Below are 17895 nucleotides of genomic sequence, written 5' to 3'. Positions count from 1 at the left end.
ATATTTTATTCCCCCCTCACACACAGTCGCCTCCTGCTTGCTCACTACAGGTTTTAAAGACATTAAAATAGATCTCCTGCTTTGTAAAGTTGCTTTGAAATTATGTGTATTGTGAAAAGCGCTATACAAAAAACAGACTTTTTCCCATCATCATATGAACACAACATAACTTGTATTTTGACAATGACCAGTTGATTGTACATTATCACTTTTATTACAAGACTGACTAAATAAATAAATACAGTAGTTTCTGTAATATAAGTCTGTTATATAGTGCTTTTTATGGTCTTAAATGTGCTGTGACTTATTTCAAAGTGACTTACGTAATGCAATTAATGTCAAGCACGCAATTGCGAGTTTATATCTCACAATTCTGAGGGGAAAAAATCAGAATTGCGAGATATAAACTCTTACAAATTCAGACTTTTTTCCCTCACAATTCCAAGTTTAAATTTAAATATTTAAAGATATGAATTCAAAATTGTGATACAAAAAGTCACAATTACCTTTTTTTTATAAATTATTTCTCAGGAGAACGAAAACAATTTGAAAAGTTTCTTGCGGGAACGCAAAACATTTTGCAAGTGAAACACAAAGTTTCTTGGGGGAATCGCTAAAAAATCTTCTAGGCAAACTGTTTCATCCTCAAGCAGATAAAGTTTCTGAATGTGTTTTACCTTTAACAGTGAGATTTATGCTTCTGGATTGTTTTCCATTGACTGTACACACATATAATCCTCCGTCGGCCTCAGTCAGGTTTGAGATCCATAAAGAGAGATTATGAGGAGAATCTCTAAGGATCTGGAAGCGTCCGCTGACATCTTCAGCATCTGAAACCAGAGACTTTTTTGAAGCTGCACGCTTCCATTCAACGTGTTTTGGTTTGGTTTTTGGATCTTCACAGGAACATGGAAGCGTCACAGATTCTCCTGGATATGAGATGGTAGTGTTTGGATGTTTGGATAAAACACAGCCTGCAGGACGACAAAATAACTCAAGAGTTAAACCCATTAGTGCACAAACAATTAATACAGAAGCTTGTTTCCACCACAGAATAAAAAAGCTAATTGCGACTTTTTATCATGAAATTCTGACATTATAAGCTCTGTATTAAGCAAATATCTAGGAAGTTGAACGTGTCTTACCTTTAACTGTGAGGCTGGTATGAGTGGATGTTTTGTTATTAACTGTGCATCTGTAAATCCCCTGGTCGTCTTCAGTCAGATTGGATATCAGCAGAGACAGATTTGATGGTGTTGTCTTATTAAACATGTGGACTCTGGCTTTGTAACGTAAAGTTTCATTGGACACCTCGGCCCCATTGGAGTCTAAATGGGTCCATTTGAAGCCCCCAGGTTTGGTTTTTGGGTCTTTGCATGAGCAGGACAGAAGTACAGAATCACCTGGGTACTTCGTTTTAGGGTCGCTCTCAGTCTCTGATAATGTGCATCCTGTAGGAAGAGACACTTGTGTTTCACTCTTAAAAGTAAAGGTTGTTAATTGCCATCATTGGTTCCATGGAGCCTTTCCATCGCAAAAAAAGTTCTTTATAGTGGAAAAAGGTTCTTTAGGTTATTAAAATAAAGGTAAAAAATTAAAGACTAGATAACTTTGAACGAATATTCTATTAATGTTACTGGAAGAACATTGAACATTACCTTTCATCATTTTTCAAACATTATGAGAATGTTATTTTTGAATGTTCTCTGAAAATGTTTTCAAAATGTTACACAAACGTCCAACTAAAAAATATTCTAAAAAAAAAAAAAAGTTCCATAAATGTTTTTGTGCTAATGATTTGAAAGCATAATTTAAGACCAGATAACTTTGAACAAATGTTCTATTAACGTTACAGGAAGAACGTTTGTACAGGACTTTGAGAGAACCTTGCCAGAACATTCTGAGAACATTCCCTTTTAGCTGAGATTGTGAACTTCAGTTGGGTCAAATGAGGAATGACCTCTTCTGACTTAAAATAGTACTGAAAAATGTTTTAGAACTCAAAATTTCCTTCTATATCCAAAAAGACAAACTGAGTTGCAAAGCATCTTGATTCACACAAAATCACTTGAAAATGTGAGAGTTCATCATTTCTTTACCTTTAACAGTGAGATTGAAGCTCTTGTGTTGATTCTCATTAATCCTGCATGAATACAGTCCTTCATCTTTCTCCGTCAGGTTAGAAATCAGCAGAGAGAAATTTCCTGAATTTGTATCAAACATGTGAAATCTGCCCTGATAGAGTCCGTTCAGTTCAGTAGATTTAGTCGTCTGGTTTATTTCTCTGTTGTTTGGTAATTTCCATCTGACTTTGTCTGGATCATGACGAGCGCTGCATTTGACCAAACAGGGCAGAAACACTGATTCCCCTGAATATCTGCTGATCGACTCTGATGCTTCATTCCCTGATATAGAACAACCTGCAAACACAGAATATAATCATATTTGATTATTACAGACATTAACTATTTGATTTTATGTGGTTTATGGTCGGTCTGCATGTATTATTATTAAAATAACACAAGGATTTCCCACCTTCAATGAGTAGATGAACTGGATCAGCGGAATTACACCAATATGATCCTGTGTCGTCTACAGTCAGTCGAGTGATGGACAGTGAGCGATTCTTGTGAATATGAGCTCTGTGTTTATATCGCTGGTCCTTAATGACGTCCACTAAGTGTTTTTGTGAATCTTCTATATCTGAGCGCCACCACTGGATGTCTTTACGCTGTGAGTTTTTATCCTTGCAGTGCAGCAGCACAGACTCTCCTGGAGAACAGCTGATGATTCCAGACGCTTCTTTGCAGCCTAAACGAACACAAAACACAGAAAACCTTCTGAAATAGGATTATTCCTTCTACACACACCAAAAACTAGTCTCTTCAGATGAACTGAAACATCTACACACAAACATGAGCTGAATAAAATACTAAATAAAAAGGAGTGTTGATCTCATTTCAGTATTTGCATTCATTCAATTATTTTATTTATATATTTACATTATACTGATCACGATCAGATATCTGTATTTCCATAAAAAAAACTCAACACTAAAATAAACATTCAGATAGGGTGAATTGCCCTAATGTGACACCTAAGGTTTAGTGTTTGTAGGTCCCGCATGAGACTATGAGCAAAGAGTATAGAAGCCAAGAAGCGAAACTCGGAAGCTTTTTTGGTAATGCCACTAGATGGCGCTTCGGTAGGGCGGCCGCCATTTTGGGGTGAAAATGCCAACTGGACAACAGAATCCATCACATCTTACGCACCCAAAATCGGTGAATCTCACAGCCAAATCAGAAGATTTCTCAAATTAAATCATCAGTAAATTTTATGACACCTACAGTAAATGTTGTATTGTCTTATATACTGTATGTTTTATAGAATCCAGCCATACACATTTGTGGTACACATTTACTATTAATAGTAAATTAAAAATTAATAAAGTTAAGATCATCGTGTTTGAGGCGTGATCCAGGGGATTAAAACATTCAATATATTTCAGACCTAGTGGAGTAATAGTAACTAATAATATTATTAATATTATCATAGAATTTGCCGTATTATCATAGACATTAGGAAGCTGCAGACTGGTTTAGACAACTTGCACTAAGAGCACTAATATTCTATCATTTCTTTAATGAATGTGTTATCTGCATTTTCTCTTTTGATTTGATTAGGAGACATCCTGGGGTTTTTTTAAATGGTATTAGGTGTGGATTTAATGTTTTGGCTACACATCACAATATGTCACAGAAGTCTGAAATGCAAAAAATATCCCACATTAGGGCAATTCACCCTAAGGATTTTTTTTTTTTTTTTACCATGGTTTTATATGCCGCACAAGAAACAGACTTTAACTGATCCAAAACTATTACACTGACATGTCTTTACAGTTAATCAAATCTTAAGCGCAATCAAGAGTCTCACTAGTCGACTCAAAACAGTGAAGACGTCACACCAGCTATCTGAAACCTCATCTTCTTCTGTTTGAGGTCTGTTTTTATGGGAAAAAAAATGTTTTATTCGGCAATGATGCATACAATTCACATAGAAAACAGATTTTTTTACAGAAATGAAAGCACAAACAGAAAGCAGCTGTTACAGAATGAAGTGTTTCACTGACTGATGAAAATCAGTTTGTGGCATAAATGCCAAAACTCACTCATGTTGTTGTTCAGTCGTACCTGTTGCGAAGTGAAGTCCAGCGCAGAGCAGAAAAACACACAAGCACATCACATCTGAAGTCTGTAGCACAGCCATTACTCTCTTCATTACTTCTTCCTCTGCGTTCACTCACTCTGATGGACAGATATGAGAAAAAGAGAAGTGTTCTATCTTTCTTTCCACTACAGCCACCACTTCCTGAGAAGTTCTGCCCTTTATTCAAAATGCTGTACATACTTGATAATCTGACTAGATAAACTCAGAAGGATAAAAAGCATTTCAGAAAAAAAACGTTCCATGGATGATGTATTAAACGTTTTAAGAACATTATTAATTACCAGATGAACGAACGTTCTATAACTTTACTAGAAGATTGTTTGTTCATAGAACCTTGCCAGAACGTTCCTTGTTTTTAGCTGGATTATGTCCTCTTAGTCACAGCAACTATACCTGGATCATTCCTGGGATTCAGCAATATTTCAGTCCCTCAGACTTTTTAAATTGCTAAAATCTTTTCACAATACTTTGGTATGTCCATTACAATGAATAAAAATAATTATTGCATTGTAATAATTTAATAATTTTTATCATAAAATAATGTCTTATTTCTATCATACACTAAGCATTTTGCCAAGGCACTTCACTGAATTTGTACTTAGAAAATATTTAACAAAATGTGCACGATGTCTGTAATTTTTGGCGATATTGAAAGTATTTATTTGTGTTACTTTCTTGTGAAAAATAATTTTCTAAAAAAATTCAGGATATTTTATAAAAGAACAGACTATAAAGTTATGTCCCTCAGTCTGGACTCAACCCCGTCACGCCAACCATCCTCTGCCTGTAATAATTTAGACTCCACCCATATGTGACATCATTTACCAGAAATGACATCATTCAGGTCTCTTACATAGTATCATACATTTTATTCATATATTTGATGCATATTATAGTCATTGAGGGTACTGTCACGCTTAACAACTCAACCCCATCACATAAAATTAAGATAGAAAATGATTATTTTTCAAAATTTTATTTTAATCCATAAGTATATACAATGTTTTTATTTCATTGCTGCCATATATGGCCTACTCCCTCACACTGCAAGAGGATAAGTGGCCATTTTGAGCAAAAACCTCAGCCCAGTCACAATCAACCCCGTCACATCTGTATATATCTCCTTGTTTCAGGGTTGAAAACTTGAGACACTTCATTTATAAATAATTTTAATAATAATAATAATAATAATAAATTGTCATGATTTCAGTAAAGATACTTACTAAAATCATGACAACTCATCATTTTGTTAAAAATAGAATATTTATGCACTTAAACATCTGAAATTGCAGCCACATCCGCAGCAGAAAGAGTGTGTTTTTGTGTCTGCGAATCTGTTGACCCAGAAAGAAGGGCACAATATGAGAGAGAGACAAAACTAAAAAAAAAAAAAAAAATTGAATGCAATGTCTCCTTCATAGTCTTTCAGTCTTCAACCCCGTCACACAATTCTCAACTATTATTTTAGGGGAAAGTTGATTAAAAATGAAGGCATTTCTTGCTGATTACCACCAGACATGTTAAGGACTAACACAATAAAATTTAACATCTAAATTGAAAAGATTTTTACAAAAATAAAAAGACCGGAGACACACAATTTGTTTATTTTTAACATAAAAAATGGGACTTTATCATGAAATGTTAGGTAGTTATTAAATTGGGACACATGTGCAGTAGATACATGTATGTTTTACAGCAAGTTTTGCGTAAAATCCTTTTTAAACCAATTCCATTTTGTCTGTTACGGGGTTGAGAATAAAAGGTGCATGAATCTGAAAAAAAACTGAAATTAATAAATGCCTGAGGTGAAGAAATATGATTTGTTGGAGGTTTGACATGTGCCTAATGATGTGGAGTATTTAGAAAATTTTACCATGACCGCGTAAATTCCATAATATTTCCACTATTGTAATCTTTGCGGTCTTACCATCTAACCAGCTGTTGCTAGGAGAAACCTATGTGTGCTCTGATTGGCCCGCATCCTTTAGCCTCGAGCCAATCAGCATCAGATCCGTTGAACGTTCATGACATTATATATATCTGCAGCCTCGCGCCGTCTATTGTAAAATTGATATTATACATTTGAGTGTACCATATGCGTAAATAGTAAATGTTTTTAGCGTGCTGTTGGTTTTGTCGTTAAAACATCACGGTACACTCGCCGTTTGTCGTCTGTGATGTGAGGCTGAAGCTGCGGGTGGAAATGGCGGACGGAGAGAGACAGTCGGTGCAGAATCCGAAAAAATGAGCGAATCAGAAAGCAAAGCGACTTTCATTTCAGGCCGTTTGCTACAATAACACAAGCGCTCTCGGACATCAAGCATCGCGTTTAGTACGGTTGGTGCATTTATATAATCGATTATTGCTGCAGGTTCATAAAGCATCCCTAAACTAAAGCTCAGTGTTAGAATGCTTCTGCATCTGCTTGGGCCTGTTTAACCCTTTTCATTTGCAGACAGAATCATTTGTTGCTTTAATGTTTAAAGTTTGATTGCACGCATGCAGAATAACATTTATATTCGACCTCATTCTCCTCTTAATAACAGATTTCTGAACATATTACAATACATAACAGATGACACACACGTATGCATCTCTCACGTTTTATTTGCGCTAAGATAATGTTTAGTGAAAATAAAAGGATGTTACGCAATGGTTGATTGTGGGTTTTCTTCTCATTCATAGATGATCCTGACAGATGATATGGACACCTGTGTCCTTCACCAGGTAAAGGCATCCTCTCATAATGTCCAAAAACTATTGCAATTAAATTAGTTTCACAGGACCATCTTTTTTACCCTTACAATAAATCATTCTGCAGTTTTTTTCAGGTTATGTGAACATTAAGAGAACATTCCATTTTGACATTTTGCAAACATCACGAGAATGTTACTTTTAAATGTTTTCTGAATGTTCTGAAACAAGTAGTAACATTTAAAAAAAAAGTTAGACAAAGTCCAACTAAAACGTTTAAAATGTTCCATGAATGATGAATAAATAATGTTTTTGTGCTAATGTTTTGAGAACATTATCAAAGACCAGGTAACTCTATTAATGTTACTGGAAGAATGTTGAACAGTCCATTTTATCATTTTGCAAAAATTACAGGAATGTTACTTTTCTCTGAACATTCTGAACATGGACATTCTATAAACATTACTGGAAGAACGTTTGCTCATATTTTTGTGTGACTGTACTACACTACAGTCTTATTTGTATAAAATCAACATGAACACCGTTTACAACTGCGTAATATAATGTATTTCTGTTAAAGTTTCTGTGAAATTAAACATCATATTAAATGAGAAAAAAATATAGTGTGGGACTTATAAGTTCTCAGCTGAAAAGGAAATTCAATTCAGAGATGGAAGAAGTATTTCAATGAACGATCATGAAAACGTGTTTTTGTTTACAATAACATGATGACGTTCTTAAGAACTTCTGCAATAATATAATCCAGCTGTAAAACCGGTGAAATGTCACTTGTTGTTGTGTCGGTATCTTCAGTGTCCTGAGGTAGTTTTAACAGCATCAATAGTGTAATACTTAGTTTATAGTAAGAATATAGTCACTTAAATATCAGGCCTAGCATGAATTTAGTTATTCAAACATAAAACGGCATAAAAGAGACGCATCCCTCAATATTTCTCCTCAGCAAAATTCAATTCGACCATTAGTTTTCACACTTTCGTGTGAAAAAAAAAAGCATCAACACACTGTAAATTAAAGATTTATTGTGCACTTTAATTAGATTCACTGAATAAAATGTGAGTTTTCACAAGTGTGCTGAAATCATTGATCTTGCGCTGCTCTGACTGGTGACTTTTGTGATTTTATAAAGGAAAAGCGCGGTGCTCGCTTTCTGTGTAATTCATTCACAAGAAAATTTATTGTTTTTCATGAGATTTTCTGAGTACTTCATACTTCACTTTGACAAAATGTATTTTTAAACCAAGTGATTTTATAATGTTTAATATTTATTCAAAAGCAAAACTGAGTGAAAAACTATTACAGTAAATGGCTAATATGAGCCAATAAATGCTACTCTGCCACCATCTGATGGTTATAATTAATGTCTTTTTTATTTTTAAATAAGTGTTTTCTATCAAATGTTCGATTTTTAACATCTTGAAATGTTCAGTTTTACAAATGGGGACAATCTCAGAAGGATGAACAAATAATGTTTGTGGTCATCACATTAAAAAATAACATTTGAAGCGCTGGAAAAATGTTGCGTGTGCGTGTCTAATTACAGACACCGCGTTTCTTATTCAAACATTCCCATTAGCTTCATCTTTATTGTAATCAATAAAACTGATTTATTGGCAAATTAGGCAAGTGTAATAACTGCATTAAAATATAAATAAAACATTAAAAAGTCAACCATTGATGGTTTTGTGTCGATGTACAGCGAGTACAGAATGACAGCTAACAGTTCACCGGAAATGACCAAGCTGGCTTAATGAAAACCAGGAAGTAACCGTGCATATGGTCAATTACACTAAGAAAGTACATGTGGTCTATTTTGATTTCATGTTGATTTGAACTTTTTTTAATCATCCAAAGATTGTGCTTTTTGTGCACTTGTTTAAAGTGGCATTCTCTCTTTCGATATGTTCTTGAAAGACTCTAAGGGCTCTGAATGCACCATAGCAGCAGTTCTGGAGGAAGAGGAGGAGCGAGTGTTTCGGTGGCGCCACGCCCTGCTGCAGGGCATGGAGTACCACAGTTCAGGGACGCTGCCGCTCCTGGGCAGCCCGCGATACTGTCCCGGCACTAACAGTGCCAGTGGCTATCTCTGCCAGACCGGCCACTGCTGCCAGGAGACGGGCTGCTGTACCTACTACTATGAGCTGTGGTGTGAGTCCATCTGTTTATTCAGCATACATACACAATTACTGTAAATATTCTTCCCAGCTATCAAATATAGAACATTTTGTTAAAATTTAAAAAATGTTAGATAAACTAAAACGTTTCAGAAAAAAAAAGTTCCATAAATGATGTATAAATAACTCAGAATGAATGTTACTAAAAGAATGTTTGTTGAACATTCTATATTATCATTCTTCAAACATTATGGAAAAGTTACTTGTGAATGTTCTCTGAACATATTAGACCTGAAAAATATTAGACAAACATCCAACTAAAGAATAATAGATAATGTTTTTGTGCTGTTTTGAGAACATTATTAAAGGCCAGATAATGATCGTTCCTGGAAGAGTGTTTGTTTAAAACTTTGAGAATGTTCAATGTTAGCTGGATTAAAAATGCAAATTATGTGATTTACTCACCCTCATGATGTTTTAAACCTAACTTTTTTCTTTCTTTGAATCTTGTATGTTGATTCATTTTTGCGTGAAATGTTCCTGGTTTCCCTAAGACACTAGGGAAATAGGGTAAAAATAGGGCAAAAATTAAAACTAATTTATATCACCATATTTACCCAGTTGATTAATCAAAGTACAATAAGACAATTGTTTTGTATAACAAGTTTTTCTGAGATGTTATGTTTAAATAAGCAAATGAGGCATTATCTAATTAAGTATGCACTCATTTCTATAAATTTCCAGATTATAAATCTGAACATTGGATAAAACCAGGATCAAAATTCTTGTTTGATTTTGTTGACATATTAGAGTTAAAGGTTTTTACAGAGGGGATTTTGGATTTCTCTTTTTATCACTCCATAAATCAGAAAATACTGTCAACAGACAGAAAAAAACATGTTTTTAGGAATAAAATGCTACATAAATGAGTGTGAATGATATATGAACAAACCCCACAGTAAAAATCTTCAGAATATAGTCAGGAATAAAACTCTAAATTTTGGTGTTTGTAAGTGCTGCTGAAGTGGAGAAAAAAAACTTTAAAGCTTTTAAAGATATGCAGTGAAATTAAAATCTACAGACGCAAATAGATAAAGTGCAATACATTTTTTGCTTTTTCAGTTTTACTGTGAAAGAAGACATGATATAGAAGCAAAATAGGCCAAAATGCTAGTGCATGAAAGAACAATGGTTTTGAATGTAGTGTCTTGCCCTAAAAATACAAACACTGTAAAATACTGGTTAGAAATGCATACTGTACAACTAATCACTCATTACATACAATACAAGAGACTCCGTCATCTATATTAGTCCACAATCATGTGTAAATGACGATGTGTTTCCATCCACCAATTTTTATGCTAATTTTGGGATATCGCAACAAATGCTGGATAGAAATGACAAGATGCGCATAAATTCTAAAAATGCACATAAAAAACGTATGCGCTCAATTGAGGTGAATAATTTTTTTATCCGATAAGAAATGCGCATAAACTGCGATCCAAACGCTTTCACTGAATAAATCCCTCAATGCACAACAACAAACTCACATGATTTTGCCTCAGCAGAGGCTGTGATTGGATAACTGGACTAACCAGCAGACCAATTGCATCGCATCATCTCAAATGTTGGTTTGGTGGTTCTGAAACATTGTACGGAAACATAGCTAGTGAGGCCTTTATTCTTTATGTATTCCTGTGTGTGTTCAGGGTTTTGGCTGCTGTGGAGTGTGCTCATCCTGTTCAGCTGTTGCTGTGCGTATCGTCACCGTCAGGCGAAGCAGCGCGTCCAGCAGCAGCAGAGGCAGAGAGAGATCAACCTCATGGCCTATCACGGAGCGTGCAGTTACCCTTCCTCCATGTTTGACCTCAGTAAGAATTGCTCCTAACTCATGCTCACAAAGATATTTATTTGCAAAATTTTTTTAAAAAAATTCAAACTTGAATGCAAATTATAAGGCTGAATTTTTGTGAATGATTTGCTCTGTATTTGAAAATTTCAGGGTTAAAGTTGTACTCTGCTTATTTTTTTCTTCATTAAAAAGATTCATGTTTTAACTAACAGATATCACCATAATTCCCCAGTTGATTAATCTCAGTAAATTAAGACAATTGTTTTGTTTTACAAGTTTAAATATACAAATGAGGCATTATCTAATTAGATATGCACTAATTTGTATATATTTTAAAAAAAAATAAATCTGAACGTCGAATAAAGTCAGGTCCAAAAAAAATTTATTTTGTTGACATATTAGAGTTAAAGGGAATTTTGGATATCTCTTTTTATCACTCTATACATCAGAAAATACTGTCAACAGCCAGAAAAAAACAAACATTTTCACCATGTTTTTCGGAATAAAATGCTATATAAACTAGTGTGAACGATATATGAACAAACCCCTCAGTAAAAACCTTCAGAATATAGACAGGAATAAAACTATAAAGTTTGGTGTATACAGTGATTGTACCTATATATATATATATATATATATATCACACTTGGATGCAAATTATAGGACTGAATTTTTGTAAATGATTTGCTCTCTATTTGAAAATCTCGGGGTTAAATTTGCACCCAGTTACTTTTTTCTTCATTAAAACGTTTCAAACATAAAAACTATAACATACATATAAAGTACAATAAACTGTTCAATAAGAGCTTATTTACATTTACTCTTTTAGGAGACACTTTTATCCAAAGTGACTTAAGAGGAATGAGGAATATAACAAGCCATTTGTCATAAAACTATATACTCATTCATCAATATTTATCAAATATTCAAGTGCACAATGCCAGGTTTAGCATAAACTACATTAGTAAGCTAAAGAACTTAGTAACCAAGCTTTTTTGAAATGCAGAAAAGAAACTAAATAAATAAATAATATTGTTTTAAAGAAAAACTCGTCAAAGAGCCAACAATATTCATAACACAGAATGCAACAGAATAGCAGAATAGTGCAGAACACAGTATAAAAATCACAAAATAAATCACCCTCTATTTATTTTTATGCAATCCTATAGCAGAATTGTTCTGAATTGTTGGAGAAACACAAACTACATCACAATCTACAGTTAGAGTCTAAATGAAAACATGCACAAAGTTACATTTAAACTAAGTATACTAATCTTGCGTTCTCATTGGCAGGTTTCCTCGCCTCACTTAAACTGCCATCCTATGAGGAAGTAGCAGCCCAACCCAGCACCCCGCCCCCTCCCTACAGCTCTGTCGCCTACCCACGAGGCTCCGCCCACCCCGGCCCGAGTCACATGCTGTCATCACAGAGCTCTGACAACTACACCAGCTGCTCCTGTGACTCCTGCTGTCCGTCATCGCCCTGTAGCTCCTCCCCCTCTTCTGCCCAGCTCACGGATGAGACAGATACGAGCCACGCCTCCACGCCCTCCTTCAGCGAGCCTGGCCACACCCACTCTGCAGTTATGCACAACGAGAGCGTTCCGCTCAACGAAGGTGGCCAATCACCAATGCTCGAGATCGTGGAGGTGGAGCTTCCGTGCTCCGCCCCCTTGGATTGCAATGCGAACAACAAACCGGCAAAGAACATCAGCACTAGTAGCACAGATAATGTTACTGACATATTAGATGCATCCCAAACTGTTAGTACTAACAATATCTGTGATGCAAACAGCCCGACGTCGAAAAATATCACCAGCGTTTGTCATCCCTCGTCCTCTTCGTCTCTGCACCTCTTCTCAATCTCTGACCCACTTGGTGCTTGTTCTGAGCCGCAGAGGGAGGAGCCTGTAGCTCCGCCCCCTCAGTCTCCGCCCAGGTCAGCTCTCTTTTCTCCCGGCGTTGAACCCGAGCGCCGTGACTCCGCCGTGAGCGACCTGGATGTGGACCAAACGCACTTCCAGCAGCGACGGCTGACTGGCGACTCTGGCATCGAGGTATGCCGCTGCCGGATGGAACGCGAAGAAGAGGATGAAGAGGAAGAAGAAGATGGAGGACACTTACCGGCAGAGTCAGCAATTGAGACGGGTGATGCTCTTCACGATAGTCCAGACTGTTCCGCCAGAGCCAGACAGCTGCCACCCAATGGGGGCGGGAAAGAGGCGTGGCCTGTCTCCTCGGTGCCTCCGCCCACTGAAGCGGTTGTCATTGCCATCGAAACTGACTGACCTAGTGCATAAATGAGTGTGAGAACAACTGTACAGACTGACGTTAGAAGATACACATTAAATCTTTGGTCTTAGGGTCGAACACTACCATAAATTTTAGAATAACTAAGATAGCAACAAATCAACAAATCATGTGACACTGAAGACTGGCGTAATGATGCTGAAAATTCAGCTTTGATCACAGGAATAAATTACACTTTGCTATATATTCACATAGAAAACAGCTATTTTAATTTACAATACTATTTCACAATTTTACTGTATTTTTCATCAAACAAATGCAGCCTTCACTCTAAAAAACACTGGGATAAAAACAACCCATTTTGTTACAACCCAATTCGCCCCCGTATGTTGCTTTGCATAAAATTAAACAAATTTTTAGATAAAATGAAACATACACAAACCTGTAATTTACTGAAGACATGCACCAATTTGATGGAGCTGCACTGCTCTCTCCTGAAGAGGGCGTATAAAACCTCGTAATAGATAACTCATCCCCTGGGTTGTTACGTCTGACCCAGGATCAGGGTAACACAAAAACAACCCAAACACTGGGTTATTACGTCTGACCCAGGATCTGTGTAATACAAAAACAACCCAAACACTGGGTTGTTACGTCTGACCCAGGATCTGTGTAATACAAAAACTACCCAAACACTGGGTTGTTACGTCTGACCCAGGATCTGTGTAATACAAAAACTACCCAAACACTGGAAAAATAACCCAAAAGGCTCAACCCAGGACTTGGGTGGAATGAATAACCCAAGATTTTTTAGAGTGTTGGTGAGCAGAAGAAACATTTCAAAAACATTTAAAAATCTTAATTATTCCACACTTTTGACCGGTAGTGTACATCTGTGTCTGTCTCTGTTCTTTTAGTCTCTGTTAACTGTTCAGGCACTGATTCACTAGAACCAGACCAAAGTTGGCCCCTGATGACCTCTGATTGGGCCCATCATGCAATTGAGGAAAACATGCCATTGAAGCATAATTTAACTTTTTGTTTGAACATTTTCTGCTTTATTTTTGCATTGAAATGCATTCGTTTTTTTTTTTTTTAATGAGATTTTTAATATAACCTCTAATGCAACACTTACTTTTGTTTGAGTTTTAGCCATTCATAGTAAAAAAAAACAAAAATCCAGATGCACTAGGTGACCTGAAGATACACACTAAAGAGTGGACAGTGTTCTGACTGGACGAACGGAACGGACCCTTAAATGTTCCTCTTCTTTCCTACTTTCTCTCTGACAGTCCGACTGCTGCTTCTGCTCATTAGTTTTAAAAAGAACACCATCAGTTGTGATAAAACAACGCACACAAACGCCCTTCCCACGGAATTCTGGGTAATGCAGAACACGTGTGCTCTCTCGAATTAAGACGTCATTACCTGAAGGAACCGCTTCTCCAGAACACCAGCTTGGCCAAAACAGATGCTGCATCGCAACCACTAACAAAGAATCAAGACGACACCTCAGGACATGACTTTTGCTTCAGTTCTCGATTTATTGTTATTTTTTATCAACATTTGTTTACGTCTTTATGTCAGACATTGAAACGGCATTGTTCATTTACAACATGCAGGCAGCTGAATCTCACGAAAATCACATTTCATGACAAAATCAAATGGTAGAAATAAGAAATTATATTTTGCATTAAGAAAATGCCCCGTTTTTAGGACTTTAACCATTTTTTTGCATTATGTTAATGACAATTAAGCACATTTAACCGTTACTGTAATGTGAAGAAATAATGTCATTGTATTATTAATGAGAATCAGAATAGATAACGAAAATTATAGAAAACAATAATAATTACAATAATGACCATTTGAGAGGAAAATTGATTCAAATATTAAAAAGTGATTAAATATCATGAAAATAAAATAATAAAATGTTAATATATATACACACACACACACATTTCAGATATATACACACATATATAATAACATTTTTAAACGTATATATATATATATATATATATACATTTTTACAAATTCAAATTTAAAACATTGCATTACAATATATATATATATATATAAACAATGATCAATAAAATAACATTACATGTTCTTTATTTCACGTTTCACTTGTACATGTTTTCGTGAGATTCATTCAGCCTGTAGACCGACAGCATACCGCTGTTGAATCAATCATACATGGATATATATGGAATTAGATCTAATTATACATAAGAATTAATCTAGTAGCTTCAGATGAATATATAAGCTCTCTCTCGATATGAAATGATCTCTATTTTCTAAGCATGCTGTTCGTGGGGTTTGGTGTGCTGCTGTTTAATGTTGTCAGAGGGGTTCTGTGTTCCATCTTAGAATATTGACAGTGTTACCAGCATCACTGTTGCGTTACCATGGCGTTACTATGACGACCCACTCTAGTGTGAGCAATAGAGTGTGTTTGACGTTGATGTGCGGCGCTGTGAACGGTGTAATTCAAACATTTAAAGACTAAACGCTTTACTGAAACCACACAATGAGCAGCCTGTCTTTGTAATCTCTGTTTGCCCAGTGAATGTGTGTGTGTGTGAGAGACTGATTGTAAATGGTGTTTTATGAATCACTGGTGCTTTAAAGAGAACTGATGAATTGTGATTGATTAAATTAAATGGGATTCATCACTCTGTTTTATTTAATCCATTCGATGAAAACAAGACATAACCTGCTACAGAAAACAGAACACCTTCAACCTGCTTTTTGCACCAATCGCCTGTTGATTTAATTTCCTAGGGAAATAAACTCTTATATTCATATATATATATATATATATATATATGATTAAACATGTTTTTAAACAAATAAATATATATATATATATATTTGTGAGGTCAGGCAGTGATGTAGGCGAGAAGGTCTGGCTCACAGTCTCTGCTCTAATTCATCCCAAAGGTGTTCTATCGGGTTGAGGTCAGGACTCTGTGCAGGCCAGTCCAGTTCCTCCACACCAAACTCACTCATCCGTGTCTTTATGGACCTTGCTTTGTGCACTGGTGCGCAGTCATGTTGGAATAGGAAGGGGCCATCCCCAAACTGTTCCCACAAAGTTGGGAGCATGAAATTGTCCAAACTGTCTTGGTATGCTGAAGCATTAAGAGTTCCTTTCACTGGAACTAAGGGTTCAAGCCCAACCCCTGAAAAACAACCCCACACCATAATCCCCCCTCCACCAAACTTTACACTTGGCACAATGCAGTCAGGCAAGTACCGTTCTCCTGCAACCGCCAAACCCAGACTTGTCCATCGGATTGCCAGACAGAGAAGCGTGATTGGTCACTCCAGAGAACACGTCTCCACTGCTCTAGAGTCCAGTGGCGGTGTGCTTTACACCACTGCATCCGACGCTTTGCATTGCACTTGGTGATGTAAGGCTTGGATGCAGCTGCTCGGCCATGGAAACCCATTCCATGAAGCTCTCTACGCACTGTTCTTGAGCTAATCTGAAGGCCACACGAAGTTTGGAGGTCTGTAGCTATTGACTCTGCAGAAAGTTGGCGACTTCTGCGCACTGTGTGCCTCAGCATGCGCTGACCCCGCTCTGTGATTTTACGTGGCCTACCACTTCGTGGCTGAGTTGCTGTTGTTCCCAATTGCTTCCACTTTGTTATGATACCACTAACAGTTGAGCGTGGAATATTTAGTAGTGAGGAAATTTCACGAATGGACTTATTGCACAGGTGGCAACCTATCACGGTACCACGCTTGAATTCACTGAGCTCCTGAGAGCGACACATTCTTTCACAAATGTTTGTAGAAGCAGTCTGCACGCCTAGGTGCTTGATTTTATACACCTGTGGCCATGGAAGTGATTGGAACACCTGAATTCAATGATTTGGAGGGGTGTCCCAATACTTTTGGCAATATAGTGCATATATTATTTCAGTTAAATAAATGTACTATATTTTAGTTTGATAATGTTAGACTTAATTTTGGCTCTTTTTAAATTAGATGTTTGGCAAATTATTGATGAAGTATAAAAATAAGGTTTTAAAAGTGAACTTAAAAAAAAAGACAAATTTATTGTTATGAAAAATGTACAAAAAAAAAAAAATACTATTTTAAAACTGTAAAACTGTGAGAAAATCAAAGCCATTAATCCAAACAAGTTGTGTTCCAAATTTGAGGTTGATATCTCAAAAAATAAGCTTTCAGTGAAATTCTATTTGGGTGCAGTACCAAACGCTTCCACTAGATGAAATTCGTTTTCAATGCGCTCATTTTCGATGGTGAGGAGCATAGGTGTGACAATTTTTTTCAGGACCATTAAACGTTTTCGAATCATGTCCATAATTTTTTTTTTTTTTCTGTGTTCACAAAGCAATTGCCAAAACCTTTACCAAGTTTCGTACACTAAAAAATTCTGGGTTAAAAACAACCCAAGTTGGGTTAAAAATGGAAAAAAAAAAAAAAAAAACAGCAATTAGGTTGTTTTAAAACAGTGGTTGGGTTAAATGTTTGGCCAACCTGCTGGGTAGTTTTATTTAACCCAACTGTTGTTTAAGAATTACTATATTGTTTTCTTAAAATGAACCCAAAGTATGTTGGAAATGAATATTTATTAATAAGTTTAATGAATAATAATTAAACAATACACATTAAATTGCTTATTAATGTTGCCTCTAGTAATTATGTGTCTGATTTTTAATTTCCAACCTATTTTGGGTTCATTTTAAGCCAGACATATAG

General features: G+C 36.0%; 2 protein-coding genes across 10 annotated transcripts in view; one reads left to right on the top strand and one right to left on the bottom strand.

Annotated features, from left to right (window-relative positions):
* The window catches only part of LOC127505468 (transposable element Tcb1 transposase), a 35470-nt gene extending 31137 nt beyond the window's left edge, over nucleotides 1-4333 (bottom strand). For 2 of the 8 annotated variants that reach the window (XR_007927706.1, XM_051881042.1), the window contains exons 1-5: nucleotides 4191-4327; nucleotides 2536-2811; nucleotides 2100-2420; nucleotides 1146-1451; nucleotides 678-974 (exon numbers count right to left, since the gene is read on the bottom strand). Coding sequence is in view for 7 of the 8 variants with exons in the window: in XM_051881042.1 (XP_051737002.1) it covers nucleotides 678-974; nucleotides 1146-1451; nucleotides 2100-2420; nucleotides 2536-2811; nucleotides 4191-4278 (1288 nt within the window). In the remaining variant the exon portion in view is untranslated. Of the gene's footprint in view, nucleotides 1-677; nucleotides 975-1145; nucleotides 1452-2099; nucleotides 2421-2535; nucleotides 2812-4190 lie in introns of all 8 variants that reach the window. The other 6 variants (XM_051881044.1, XM_051881048.1, XM_051881046.1 and 3 more) reach the window with 5 other exon arrangements.
* The window catches only part of si:ch73-290k24.6 (uncharacterized), a 33322-nt gene extending 17489 nt beyond the window's left edge, over nucleotides 1-15833 (top strand). Inside the window, exons 1-5 of one of the 2 annotated variants that reach the window (XM_051881053.1) lie at nucleotides 6221-6564; nucleotides 6913-6954; nucleotides 8854-9087; nucleotides 10763-10924; nucleotides 12199-15833. In XM_051881053.1, coding sequence (XP_051737013.1) covers nucleotides 8943-9087; nucleotides 10763-10924; nucleotides 12199-13193 — 1302 coding nt within the window. In that variant the 5' untranslated portion in view covers nucleotides 6221-6564; nucleotides 6913-6954; nucleotides 8854-8942 and the 3' untranslated portion in view covers nucleotides 13194-15833. Of the gene's footprint in view, nucleotides 1-6220; nucleotides 6565-6912; nucleotides 6955-8853; nucleotides 9088-10762; nucleotides 10925-12198 lie in introns of those variants that run through there. The other variant, XM_051881052.1, reaches the window with a different exon arrangement.
* The last annotated feature ends 2062 nt before the right edge of the window (nucleotides 15834-17895 follow it).

The sequence above is a fragment of the Ctenopharyngodon idella genome, chromosome 22 (assembly GCF_019924925.1).
Source record: "Ctenopharyngodon idella isolate HZGC_01 chromosome 22, HZGC01, whole genome shotgun sequence".
Classification (NCBI taxonomy): Eukaryota; Metazoa; Chordata; class Actinopteri; order Cypriniformes; family Xenocyprididae; genus Ctenopharyngodon; species Ctenopharyngodon idella.
Note: the sequence above shows the minus strand (reverse complement) of the source record. Positions and strands in the feature narration are given on the sequence as shown.